The 14834-nt window shown below is 40.9% G+C and overlaps 1 protein-coding gene across 1 annotated transcript in view; it reads left to right on the top strand.

Moving 5' to 3' along the window:
- The window catches only part of ube2j1 (ubiquitin-conjugating enzyme E2, J1), a 75110-nt gene that overhangs the window by 35981 nt on the left and 24295 nt on the right, over positions 1 to 14834 (top strand). The window contains exons 3-5 of the mRNA XM_049589582.1: positions 1292 to 1423; positions 1985 to 2069; positions 7761 to 7866. Of these exons, the coding sequence (XP_049445539.1) occupies positions 1292 to 1423; positions 1985 to 2069; positions 7761 to 7866 (323 nt within the window). The remainder of the gene's footprint in view (positions 1 to 1291; positions 1424 to 1984; positions 2070 to 7760; positions 7867 to 14834) is intronic.

Here is a 14834-nt window from a genome sequence, read left to right as displayed (position 1 = left end):
TCTCATGCTTCAAAATAAACCAAACTTTGCACAAAGATCCAGTGTCAATACTTAAGTGTGAAACCATCTGAAGCTTCTCACTTTGCACATAGCTCAACTAGTTAAACATCAGTTTTTCACTTATGAAGCAAATCAATCATTGTTAAAATAAATGACCAACTTCTCCATGCTGTCTAGATGCAATATGTGTATTTTCAATTTGTTAATTTGTGAAGCTACACATGAATTGTCACTGACTAATTAGCTCAGTGAGATAGAAATTGATTATTAGTCTCAGAGGTTGTCAGTTCAAGCCTCAGCTGATGCAAAAGGCTGATTAGGTTGCTGAATTCCTAAATGTCTTCCAAATCTTTTGCTTGTTGCTCAGAATTGCCTAAAAATGCCCGTACCTGACCCATCGCTGCGCAGCAGCTATATTTTTCTTTTTTACGTCAGAGCAAGTCAGGAAGATTTAGAAGGCAACAGTGAGGTCCATGAGGATGAAACAGTCCTACTTTATTTTAAAGGCAGTGATTGACAGGAAGAATGGGTGACAGATGAGAGAGAGACCCCAGTAGTGTTAGCAACAGATGAGAGAGACCTATGTGCGCCTTGCAACTTCAGCGACAGGTAAGGTAGAGACCAACAGCCTCATCAGGTGAAGCAGAATCCGGGATCCCGACCCCAAACAGCTTCAAAATCAGGTGAGGGAGAGGCTGGTGTGCCTCCAACAGCTTAACAGTGGTTGTGACATTTATGGTATGTAATGTTAAAAAGCTCTAATAGTTACAATAATTTTGTGCGCAGCTTCTAAAGTGGTCTGTTAAATTTAGTTATGTGTTTAAAACGATGAGTATCCTCACTACAAAAGATGTTAGAATTCACCTGCTCTCTGCTGCAGTGACCCACTCAGGGTTAGCTCCGGGCAGGGCGGGATTGAAAGCCTAAGGACATTCAGTCAAAAAACGCTTTTTTCCAGTCATGTGCGTGTAGCATTTCTGAGTAGTGTCTTATCCTGAAAATAAGGATATAAAGTTGAGAAAACAGGGGGGTTAAAGTTCAGTTGTAGATATTCATAATTTAAGATTATAGTGAATTGTTCAAAGAAATAGAATTTTACTTTCTGTATTGGTTGGATACTGCCCAACTGGAATAACTGCTCACCATTATCACAACATGCAGCTGCAGGCTGTGTGGCTCCACTAGACTCATCACTGTCAGTGTTTTCACTTCAGACAGGCATTTGAAGTCACAGGTTTGGTGTCTCCTGTTGAACATGTTAGCTTTATGTGACATTTCTCTCTTTTTGCAGGATAACCTCTTTGAATGGCACTTCTCCGTACGTGGGCCACCAGATTCTGATTTCGACGGTGGGGTTTACCATGGCAGGATCGTGCTTCCCCCAGAGTACCCGATGAAGCCCCCCAGCATCATCCTCCTCACGGTAAGATGCAGACAAAGGCCACCTCTCTATCACATCCGATTATTCTCCCGCCGAAGCGGAACAGGAAGCCGTCAAATCAGATGATCAAAGAGTGGAAAATGGACAGCATGTCATTTAACCCTCAGCCATTCTGGTGGCAACACACGTAGTGACAGTTGTCAGATCAAAGCCTCAGCTGTCATCACACTGTCAGAGGGAATTGCTCTGGTTTTGTGAAAGTATGAGACTGTCTTATTATATTCAGACAGCTGTGTGACACCTGCACTAATATCAGGCTGATAAAAGCCAGAGTACTCTGAATTGTTTTGACAGACACTTTTTCATGGTGTCCAGCCACTTTTAGTCCCTTTTTTTTTTGTTACAATATTTCTATTTCAGTTTGCTTTCATTGTTTGAAAACTCATACTTTTGCCAAATAGCAGCCTACGTTTTCTGCTTCCAAACTCTGTGTCAAACTTCCATCTCTATCTCCTTGTCATAACTTTTGAGAATGCATGTTTTATTAATTTATCTCCACCCACATGCTCACCTCCACCTTCTTTTTATTGCCTTCCCTCCCAGCCGAATGGAAGATTTGAAGTTGGGAAGAAAATTTGCCTGAGCATCTCTGGCCACCATCCAGAGACCTGGCAGCCCTCTTGGAGCAGTAAGTAACCTCAAAGCTCATGCCCTGAGTTTGTCTAATTAGTTATTTCTCCAACTACGAGTCACTGTTTTGGTGTAGTCCAAAGAGTCTGGAAACCTATTAAGAATGAGTCATCATTTGTAAAGCTTGAAAATGTTATCAATCACAGGAATTTGCATCAGAATTATGGAAAAATATTGATGTTCTGTTCGTAGGTGTACATGCACAGTTATTCTTCTGAATGACAGGGACACTGCTGTCCATTATTATCATAAATTCCATTACCATAATTCTCTAATAACAGCTGGTATTCAGATAATGGCAGGGTTCTTCAATAATAGTGGGAGGTGTGGTCAGCACAGACAGTTGGGTGCAATTATCGGCACTCTAATGGCTCACATGGTACATTCAGCATAATGCACATTTTCACAGCACTACTTGCATCAGTACAACAACAGAGGCATGCTACAATGACCACTCTGCTGCAGACTGAAGTAAATGGAAGTGACTGAAGGGGGCTCCCTGAAAACATTTGGACTGAGCATCTGTTGAAGGAAGATACTACATCGGTATCAGAATACAGACCCCCCCCCCCCCAGATTTTTGTTGTTGCGCATGATTATTCCATCTAAATGTCAATATATTCTAACACTGCTAAGTTGAACATATTTCCCAGTATATGATGGTCAATTTGGGAATTTATCAGCAGTCAGAAAAAAGTCATTTGAAAATCTGCAGGAAGGTTTTGTCATGGTTTCAGCCAGCAGTACTAGGAGCAAAAATCTAAGGGGGTATCTTTGTGAATCATGATTAAAAAAACAGTCATGGTTTTGCGAGCAAATCCAAAAAAAACAGATGAGACTGCCCATAAAGAGGGTTGTATGCTTCTGCATAAATTCAACGCCATACCTACACTATGGCCTGACCTCATAGCACCTCCCTAGAAAAGTAACTACAAGTCACGGCAACACAGACCTCCTGTTTATTTTTGTAAACTGAAAACTAAGCTTTCATTTACCTTTATTTCACAAGTGAGAAACAATAAAGTGTGAAGACAATGAAGCCTTTGCATGAAGCATTTGGAGTCTTGTGTGTGATTTATCCCGGCTTCATATGAGTAGATGAAGTCCACTAGCTGCGTGACAAATTTATGCACTTTATGCAAATGTTACTGGCTTATGCTAATAACGTTAGCATGTTGTATATGTGGGGAAAACGTGTCTAGTACAAAACCATTGTTTTATCTGTGAACCTTGTGAGTTAAGGATAAGCTCAGAGTAGCAGAGTTGTCATACTGAGTGTATAAGTGCTGTTGAAATGTACATTATGATAGCTTTGTATTGAGATCAACCAGCACAAACAGCAAATTATAAAATATAAATATAAAATAATGATATTTTTTATAAAACAGGGGGAACTAAATAAAGCACGTTTCAAGTAAAGGCCTGTCTGCAGTTGAGGTAAACACAGGCCCTGCTCTCTGACAATTTGACAAGTATCACACCTTTAAACAGGGAGTTGGTTTTCTGTACTCCTTGGTTGGAATGAAAACCTTCAGACTTAAGGCCCACGTGACAGTCTGTAACTGTAGCACAACATGGATCAGCTAAAATCTTCAAATTCTGTTGATAAGTTGAAAATATGCGAAAACACCAAAAAACAGTCACTGAACCAATACAAATTATGTTGATTTTCTGAAACTTTTTGCTCTGATTTTAGCGTTGCATATTGTATATTGTATATGTATATATTGTATATATATGCAAAGCAATCAATACTTATTGAGTGCCTGATCAAGATAAACCTCTTCATCTGCAGCAGGGCAGATTCTCCTACCTCCCGGAGTCATAACTAATAATTTCTTTCTACTGAGAACTCATTTTAGTTCTCTGCTGTCCTTTTGCTGAGCTCTGCTTTCTTCTTTCTTCCCTAGCACTTTATCAGAGGAAACTCAGTAGGAGACAGTGCACTTTCCTCAAAGCATTTTCTCCTACTGGTTTCCTCCCATTACACATAAAGTTTTAAATCAATAACAGAATAAAGACAAAGGTTGCTCTTAACCGACTCATGCAGGTCACATGGCTGGCCATGCCTGAGAGATCTTGCTTCCCCTGCTGGGTTCTTAAAGTGTTGTGTAAAAGTTGCATCTCATCCTTTTTGGAATGACCGCAGGAAGCCTGGCTGGATAATTGCAGTGAGCTCTGCACGTCACAGGCAGGCCAGCTGCAGGGATTCGAGGGCTATGCTCACTATTGTTGGCTGCCGCTTTAGCTCATATGCTACGCCTAAATATTTAATAAAATGTGGCTAAGTAATTCAAACATTCCCTCTGATGTCACTTTGAAGAAGATTTTACATATTCCAGTTTATTTAGTTCCATTTATGAATGTATATATACTTATTTATGAATATGTTTTCACGGGCTGTTTTCCTGGTCTGTTTGTATCTGAAAATAAGAATTGCAGTATTTTAATGTTCAGTCCACAATGAGTTTTGCCTTGCATTTTTTTTAGTTACATTCACATAAATTGTCTAATAGGAGGAATGGCGAGTATACACACACATACACAGATCCATTTATCTTTTTCCGAACCGAAGAAGACTCGTCCTAACAGACTTACTGCTGTTATAAAAGTAAAATGTTCTGCAGCTTCTCACTGTCTTGATTGAGGAGTGCTCACTTAACTTCACTGATGGAAATTAGTTACTTTCTGCTCTCACTTTGATTTTTCTGGTTACTTAATTTAAATGACACTGAGTGAAGTCTCATTTATATAATGGGTTTTTCTATCAGACCACACTACCCCTACGTAACATGGCAAGGTGTGTAGAGCACTGATATTCACAGTCCATCAGCTCAGTTTTAAAAGGTGATATGTTGTTGAAAAACACCTGTCACGCCAAACAGAGGGTATTTGCAACAGATATAAATTGGTAGTGTAGATGCTTCAGTTGTATAAGTTATCAGTATTTTACTGTGAAAGATTTGTTAAAGGTAAAATACATTAAAAAGAATCAATTCAAATGCCCCATAGTTCATTTTAAATACTATCATATTATGTCTAATTTGGCACTGTAATGGTGATGTCAGTGTGTCCGTGCTTCTCATATGAATTCTAATAAGGTCATTCCATTATGATTGTAAGTTACCATAATGGAGAAGTGATGAGCTGGAACAACTAAAATGTGCTCATGCTAATGGCAAATGAGTGCTCTTACATGGACATAAAAGTCCTTACCAGGAGGTTATAATCAGGTTTTTGAGCATCCTGGTTATGTGTTTGTGCAAGTAAACATTATATGAATGAGCTCTTATCCCAGTCTTTATAACCCTGAATATGCTACCTGGGATATTCTGATTCTGTGGTATATAAAAACCTTCCTGTTAAAAGGTGCTTCCTTACATTGAGTCACATTGTCTCAATTTGTTACGTTAGAGTCAATACAGAAATGATAGGCTGAGATGTTAGGAAATCAAAGACACACCTGATCTAAACAGTGTACTCTGTGTCACTGACTGATAGGCTTGGGCAGTGTCTAATTCTAATTCTTTCATACCTTCCTGTAATGTCACTAGGGTACATGGTATATGACGGGGTTGTGTCACATTAGATGAGTTCAGTACTTTCCCCAAGTTCTCTCACCTTTTACAGTATAATAAATACGCCATTGAAACTCACAAATGTTAAGAGAGGTACATTTTACACCCTTTTTTCCTTACTGAACAGAGGAATACAACAGTACTTCTTTTGAATTCAAGTTTCTCTCCCTCACCAAACTACGACTGGCCTAATTGCCGTTTTAGCTCATGGTTAAACATACTTCATTCAGACTCGACAGAAACAAATTCACCAAAACTGTCTTAGTTAGTCTTGTTATTGGCTTAGTTAGTCCATTCTTCCAAAAATCACCTGCTCTGGTTTGGTCGAAATAAACCCCTAACTGACTGAGTTAGATGTGAAAATATGCTGTTTTTCCCATGGTATCTCTCTCTCTGCTGTTGCAGGCTGGCTTTGTACAGTCCTGTAACGTTATCCCCACCACCACCAGCTACCTGTTCTACCAGTAGAGACTGGAGATTGTCCTTTGGTGGCACATTCTGTGCACTATATACAGTTGGTTTAATATAAAGAGTAGAGTACCCAATATACTGTAATATTGTGATACCAGCCAAGCCTACCGACTTAATTAATTGATTACAAGTTCCATTCATAAAGCACAGACTCTCAGTCCATGTGCCCAATTAAAACAATTTGTAGTACATGGTGCAAGTGTATTTAGGGTGTGTCCAACTCCACCTTTGTTAAACTGCGATAATCTGAGTGCAAAGTAAAGCACAAGGAGCAAATGGGTTGTATTTAGTCTCTTAATTAAGCATTGGTGTTATTTGGGCGTAACATGAATTCAACCTATCAGAGTGTCATCTCCAACTCCCTTCAAAAGCCAGGTGCACCTGCAAATGACCCTCTGCTTTTCCATGGTGGATTCTGCAAGAGTGTGTGTGTGTGTGTGTGTGTGTGTGTGTGTGTGTGTGTGTGTGTGTGTGTGTGTGTGTGTGTGAGACAAGCAGAGTGTAGGCAAGTTATGAACCTGTCTATGTAGGTGCATCTTACTATCTGAATGATGCACACTTAAAATAGCAGGAAAATACTGCATCATTCTGACTTTAGACAAGGTTTTTTTTGTTGGTCAGTGGCGCGATCACTTTCTGCTGCCTCAACATAGCAATATGCCAACAATGTGAATGAAAATCAGCTGCGTTGGTCTGACAACCTAGCAATGACAGTTGCACCCCTTTGCACTGGGTATAAGATAGGGCCCCATTAGTGACAAGAACAGTTGAAACATGCAACAAAAAAAAACAAAAAAACAGAACTATCCGAAACCTGGATGTTGTTACAATCATATATACAGGAAGCCAACCAGTTCCATGTAAAAATAATGAAAAATAAAAATGCAAAAACAAATCAACTGTCATGCAGATGTAATACTAATTACTAACTGAGTGCAGGTTGTATTGATTTAATAAAAATGTGATCCACAGTTGCTTTTAGTGTATGTTGCCATGAAGCTGTTGCCATGTGGGACATCACTTCTGTGTGACTGAACCTGTCTCATTGCAGGCGGAAACAGGAAACAAAAATCAAACACAGAGCAAATAAAATAAAAGCTAAAAAGGGAATCTGAATAATTAACCCAAATGGTGCTGTGTCTAAAGGGCTGTGTCACTCAAACATGGAATAATAGTGTACATGTAATGTTATCAGTGTCAGTGTTTGGTAGTTATTATGATAAAATCCAATGTAGATAACCTTTAAAGTAGGCTTAGACAGCCACATATAATGGGCTTCCAGATGCTTCATTCAGTATATTGGATAGACTGGAGCACAGACGAACACAGCCAGTCATAACATAGACAAACAAACCCTTGACCCTGACCATATTGTAAAACGTGTCCTGTGCCAGCTGGAGAATGTGTGAGTACAGACACATGGTGGATGTCCTCACATAGGCCAGGGTAAATCCAGGCTTATGCCCGCAAAACAAAGCATCATTCCCACTTATGTAACATGGGCACTGAACATGACGACATGTGCAGCCTGTCGTGTAATTTAACCTTCTCCCTTTTACCCAGGAATGTTGAACGTGCTGTGATTTTAATTTTTCTCACCTCCTCTTTGTTTTCTCTCCTCTTGTCTGTTTCTTTTCCAGTCCGAACTGCTCTAATAGCCATAATCGGATTCATGCCAACAAAAGGAGAGGGAGCAATAGGATCTCTTGATTATACTCCAGAAGAGAGGAGGGCTCTTGCCAAAAAGTAAGATTTGGTGGATGAAAATCTTTCCAATGTTTACCCTCTGCAGAGCATGTGTTGTGTGTGTGCTGCTATGGATAGAGAATGATAATGAGGTGAGTGTGGAGAGTGGTGTGGAACAATGTGTATTGTATAGCTGATCTTCCATGTTGGATTAGCAATCACACAGATAGAGGATTTGTATAATGTTGTTATTCTATGTATAATTCTGTCACATGGATTGTCTGTGTTGTAATTTTATTATGTCGGTCTATTTAATACACACAACGTCAGTCTGTTGAGGGAGAGTGATCCCTGCTCAGTCGCTTGTTTCTTCCATTCTTCCTTGTTAAGGTTTTTTTGGGGGGGAGTTGTCGGAGTTTTTCCTTATCTAGAGCGAGGGTCTGAGGACAGACGGTTTTGTATGCTGCACAGATTGTTAGGCCTCGTGATGCAAATTTTTGATTCGTGATATACAAATAAAATTGACTTGACTTGATTAAGATCAGTGCTGACATACATACATGATTCTGGTTGGATGACATTAGAGAGTAACTGGTATTTTTAAAGCTGGACCCTATCGTGAAAGAGGCTGCTGTGTAACCACTTTGGGCAAAAAAAAATGCATCTTCAATTTACATCCACTAAGAATGCTTGTTTTTGCCAATGACAGGCTCAGATTGTTAGTGTAAGTCCCTGAAAACATTCTCAGGGACTACATAATCAGGGAAAGGATCCTGACAGAGACAGACCTTTTATTCTAAGATTTTTGGGGGGCTTTTTGACCTTTATTTGACAGGACAGTGGTAGCGTGAAAGGGGGAGAGAGACTTGTAGCAAAGGGCTACAGGTTGGAATGGAACCTGCGGCTGCTGAGGCAAGGACACAGCCCTTGTTCATGGGTCACCCGCTCTACCAGGTGAGCTACTCAGCACCCCAGAGACAAACCTTTTTGTTAAAGAGTAGGATTATTTTTGTTTAACCAGAAACAGCCCCAAATCCCTGTCGCCACAGTCACCAGACTTCATTGAAATAAACAGTAATCTTATCATCATAAAACACAATTCATTTAAAGTTGACAGAAATAAAATAAAACTAACAGAAGCCATCTTGGTTCGTCTTTCCACTGTTCCAACAACCACAAACTCAAGTTTGGTTGAAATAAACCCTTAATTCACCCAGTTAAGGCACATCTATACTCCCTTTAGGTATGAAATCCGAGATGTCCATTACAAATGTTAACGTCACTGCCGTCATACTTCCATGTGTCTTTTAAGATAACATAGGTACACCCAATAAACAGCACTAGAGGGCAGAGTCAGAAGTTTAACACAACAAACGAGGCAACTGTGGAGGAGGTTATAATATTATACCTTTAAATGGAGGCAGCGTTGTAGATGGCAGAGGTCTGTTTGGCCATTATACACACCCCGACAGCGTTCCATTCCACTATTATATAAATGACTTTGTCTTCTTCTCAAGTTGTATCTTGCTTGAACAAGGCTACACTATCTCGACAATCTCTGGTTGTACCGCTCTGTTTTGTCCGTATCCCTAAGCTTTCAGAAAAATTAACGCAGAGTATGGACAGAAGGCTCCATCCGTCCCCGTCTTCATATCTCACACTGAGCATACATGAGCCCTAATATGTGAAATTATGCTGGCTGTACACATTGTTTTCCCCTGCTGCTTCTCTGATGTTGGGTCTCCTTCTTGCTCCTCTTCCGATATTTTCACATCTAACTGGGTAAATTACAGGTCTCTTTCAACCAAACCAGAGCTGGGGATGGTTGGAATACTGAAAAGACAAACCAAGATGGTTTTTGTGAGTTTTATTTTGTTTCTGTCAACTTTGAATAAAGTGTGTTTTATGATGATAAAATTACTGATTATTTAAATGGATTCTGGTGGGTTTGGCGATAATGATTTCCGGGCTGTTTCTGGTTTAACAACAAGGATCTAACTCTTCAACAAAATGGTCTGTCTTAGTGGGGATTCTTTTCATAATGTTGTCAGACACTTAGAATAGTAATCTGAAAATGTTAGTGGCAAAAACAAACACTGGTAGTGGACGTAAATTGATGGAGCAAATACACCCCTAATTGTTAGATTAAAACCTGATGTGTGGCTGCTGGCTGCAGCCCTCTCGCTCAATACTTGACCAGTTTGAAGAAAGTGTTGTTCCCATTAGTCACTTAGACGCAAAAACATGGGAAAATAGGGTCCACGTGGGAAAAATCCCGCAATTAATCTTTAACACAGTAAACTCTGTACGTGCATGTAATGTAATCAGCACCTGAGCCCCGGTGGACATGCCTCCCACTAATAACTCCCGAGTCACAATGGGAGAGAAGCGTGCCCAAGCCAGTCCTGGTATTGCAAGATGACAAATCCATTATCACCAAAATACCCAGTCTCTGGAGGGAGCATGAGTGGGCATGTTGCTCTTCATTTCACACTGCATTTCCCTCGGAGGAAACGGTACAAAGCCAGGGAAGGAGAGGATCCAGCTTAAGTCGCTCTTCTATTAGCAGATGAGACGGGGGTCTTGATCAGCCGGCTGTTTCATTAGCACATGGAGATGAGATAGACAGGAAGACGCACTTTGCTATAAATACAAGGCTGCTTATCTCCCTGATGGAAACCTTTTTTTTTCACTCCAAGGCTGAGGCAGCGTTTTTCTTTTTGGTTTTTCATCTCCTGTTTCTGTGCCCATGGTGATTGTGAGAGCTGTCAGTCAGAAACGGGCCTCTGCACAGCAGGATATTTTTGTCGAAAATTTTCAGAGTATGCCGAGTTTGTGACTGACAGGTAAACTGCCAAAGATGTTGGCCAGTGTGTGACGTGGCAGGACAAACACAGGGGGACATGTGGACGTCTAGGGAGTTTCAGAAATGAATATGAAAAATGTCAGTCATTCCTGGCAACTGAGTGCACAGTTCATATATAGGAGACATGCTGTCATTGCATATGTTGTGCTTTTAAAAGTTATTCACAGTGTAAGGATATAGTGGCCTAACTGATGGTCATGTTGGGGAGGGGGCTTTAAATTCTTTGCTGGGGCGAAGTTGTCTAATTTACTGACAGATTACTTCTCTTCATTTCTTTCAATAAGAATAGTTTGAGTTGAATTAAATCAAACACATTTATACACTTGTTTTCAGCTGCTGATAACCGGTGACAGGCCTTGCAGAATAATATATTTCCTCCGTCTGTATAGTGATTTCATCCAGATTGCTCCAAATCTTCAGATCGATCCCACAGAGCAGTGCACATATAGTATATATTTCATGATAACATCTGCTCTTAATTAATTCAAAGTCAATGGTTGCATTGGTGTTTCTTAATGCTCAGATAAGCAGGGCTCCACTAAGTGTGTGTCAACTTGAAACTGTTATCCAACTGAAGTTGTGATAACACAGTAGGCCACGGCTGTTGGAAGGCAAACGAAAAAACAGCTGACACGACCACAGCGATGACTCCATTCATCCATCCATCCATTTCCATCCGCTCATCCAGCGCTGGGTCGTAGGGGCAGCAGGCTGAGCAAGGCAGTCTAGACGTCCCTTTCCCCAGCAATGCTTTCCAGCTCCTCCTGGGAGATCATGAAGTATTCCCAGGCCAGACGAGATAAATATTCCCTCCAGCGTGTTCTGGGTCTTCCCCCTGGGGCTTCATACCAGTTGGACATGCCTGTAAAATCTCAAAGGGGAGGTGCACAGGAGGCATCCTGATTAAATGCCTGAACCACCTCAACTGGCCCCTTTTGACACAAAGGAGTAGTAGCTCTTCTCCAAGTTCCCTCCAGATGTCTCGGCTCCTCACCCTATCTCTAAGGCTTAGCCCAGCCACTCTCTGGAGGAAACTCATTTCAGCTACTTGTATCTTTCGGTCACTACCCAAAGCTCATGACCATAGGTGAGGGTTAGTATGTAGATAGACCACTAAATCAAGAGCTTTGCCTTCCGGCTCAGCTTCTTCTTTACCATGATGGTCCGGTGCAACACTTGCATCACTGCTGATGCACACCACACCACCTTTCCATTTTGCACTCCATTTTACCCTCATATTTTACCCTGGGGAGGGGCAACACTAAGAGCGATTCAATAAACCCTAATGAACTTGGCAAAAGGAGCTGGAGTACTTTGCCCAGTTTGAGGAAACCGCTTCCCCACTTTGGAGTCAGACCAGTGAGAGAACTCAGTAGTGAGTATCTAGTGGCTGGTCCCACTCAGGCTCAGCCCAAATAAACAACATGGAGCTGGGGGGACCTCTAGCCCCATAGAGGCTGAGTCCCTGCAGAATACTGGCTTTGATTCCAACCCACAGCCTTTTGCTGCATGTCATTCCTCCTCTCTCTCACACCTTCCTTGTCTATCAACAGCTGTCCTATCAATAAAGGCAAAAAAAGCCCCAGAATAATCTATCAAAACAACAACATGGAGCAGCCACCCTGTAGGCCCACCACCCACAAGGACAGACATCAGCGTTGGGTGCATGGTGTGCCAGGCAGCAGAAAGAGGCAGGGACCCAGGTGTGCTGACCCCTGGCATTGCACAGCAATGGCTGATTTAATTAAACATTCCCCCTGGCTGGGCTAATCTCTCTGTAGTTAGCATGTGTACGTGCTAAAGCATTTCAATAATAAAAATCAAGTTCTTTCAGTCCCTTTTAGTATGAAGTGAATCTTCCTCTTCTTGGGGTGCAATCCATGGAATTTGAGAGCTGCAAGTTTGCAGGCCTCAATCACCAACCACCAGTCGCAGTCCACAGGTGTTTGTGCTGTTACACTCAGTAACAAAGGCTGCGTAGTGAATGCAGCAGCAGCTTCAATCCTCTTCCTTGACACATAAAAGTTATCATGATGTTGCGCTTCTGTGCATAAAGAGCAAGCGATTACACAGCCTGTGGAGCCATTGATAAAAATGGAAGAGCCAGATGTGTGATATGGGTGACTGAAAGACACTGCTGAAACACCTGTGTGTCGCAGAGAGGGGCAGGCTTTGAAGTCTCAGCGAAAATCAGATGACAGCAAACTGTGTCTTGTAAGGTTTATAATATTCACTTTAAATGGAAAGGTGTATATAATGCTTTTGTGTTCACCCCCACCCACACAGTTGTTGAATTATTTAAGGTACAATGCAGTAGGCATTTTCTTCTACCCCTGGGCCATGGTGCCAACATTTTCTCCTGTGCTATTTACACAGCATCAAATTGTGTAAATACTTCTCTGGTCATAGACTCCCATAAGCCGCCTTTGGTGAGCCGGGGGGGACAGTTGTCACAGCATGCATGAATATTTGACAACTCAACAAATAAGTTAGGCAAAATGTAAAAAAGCCTACTCCTAGCCACCGGGGCATGTTTTCCCCATTTATTTTTTAATTTCACAGGCTTTTTTAAAAGTTTGAAGGACGTGTTTTTCAAAGTTGTTCTGTTTTGGCTCGAGTAGAAAGTGTGTGATCTAGCATTTTGGAAAAATCCTGACAGCCCAGTATGTTTTCTGCATATTGCTAAATTTTAATTCTTAAACGTGTAGTAGAACATGCAACGGATCACTTTGGTGTGGGCAAATCCCCACAGGTATTGGTAAGATGTTGACATTCAATCCAGGAAGTCCAGTTTTCATAATCGCTGTATGAGTCGGATACGTTTTAGACGTCAGATACATTATCCACTTTGACCATTGTCAAGGAATGTGCATTTGCACGTAATTGAATGGCCAGTGCATTCTTTTGCAGCAAATGTTAAAGGGAAAGCTCAGCCGAAATCAAAAATACATATTTTTTCTCTTACCTGTTGTGCTATTTATCAATCTACACCATTGGTGTGAGTTACCGAGTGTTGGAGTTAGGGGTGGGCGATAATACTTAAAACACACTCTGTCCAGCCTGATCATTTCTCCTTAGCGATAGTGCATGCACAGCTCCACACTGCTATTATTTAGTTGCATTTTGCAACCACAGAGCACCAGTGCGACTTGCAAATATTATTAATCTATGAACTGGAGGCCTGTGAGTTTGTTTCCAGCTCACAGTGAATAAATCAGCACCTATAATGGCCCCATGGTAACAGTTTAACTTTATGAAATTAATGATAGTGTGAGCTAACAAAGCATGTTTTTGTACCTGTGGGACTTCAGATCATGACATTTTAGTTGCATTTTGCAACCATGGAGCACCAGTGTGAGTTGAAAATACTAATAATAAATGAACAGATGAACTGTTAGTGTGTTTCCAGCTCACAGTGGATAAATCCTCACGTTCAAAGGTGCAGCAGCTCTTGACTGGAAGCTTCAAGTTCCCAGCAAAAACATGAACACTTTCAGCCTTAGAGGAGCTGGGTGTTTCAAAATAAGAGCATCAGTGGTTCCGCTTTGATTTATTTAATTATGATAGTCCTTTGTTAAACTTTATAACTGTATTTACTTTACCTTCATTATGACATCAATTGTTTAAATTAACTTTATTGTAACTCTAGTTCATTTAATAATTTTGTGTTTTAGTACTTTACAGTAGTTTAGAGGTATAGAGGAGATAAATATTATATTGCAGTACAGCCTAAAGATATCTCAATCGTTATTTTAAGCCATATCACCCAGCCATGGTTTGAGATATCGGCCATAGAGATATCTGCCTTCTCTAAATATAATGGAACTAGATGGCAAACAGCTTGTGGAGCTTAAAGTGCCATATAAATATATTAAAAAAACTCAACAGTGCAGGAAGTCATGGATCTACTGCTAGCTTACAGAGCATTACTGAGCTAGCTAAAGCTACAGCTCAGCTGAGGAGGACGCCATTAATTTTTCCATCTCGTTCTGTCACAAGCTCAAGCTTTTTGTCTGTGAGAAGATGCACCCTTCTTTCTGCGCAATGATACCGTTAGTTGGTGTAGTTCAGCAGAGAGAAAATAGTTCTTCCATGAAACTGCTCACAAGAAGGTCTGTTGATTGTCTTGAGCAACCAGGTCATGGTTTCTAGAAAGAGACAT

The sequence above is a fragment of the Epinephelus fuscoguttatus genome, linkage group LG11 (assembly GCF_011397635.1).
Source record: "Epinephelus fuscoguttatus linkage group LG11, E.fuscoguttatus.final_Chr_v1".
Lineage (NCBI taxonomy): Eukaryota > Metazoa > Chordata > Actinopteri > Perciformes > Serranidae > Epinephelus > Epinephelus fuscoguttatus.
The sequence above is the reverse complement of the archived record's forward strand: the minus strand, read 5'-3'. Positions and strand labels throughout refer to the sequence as shown.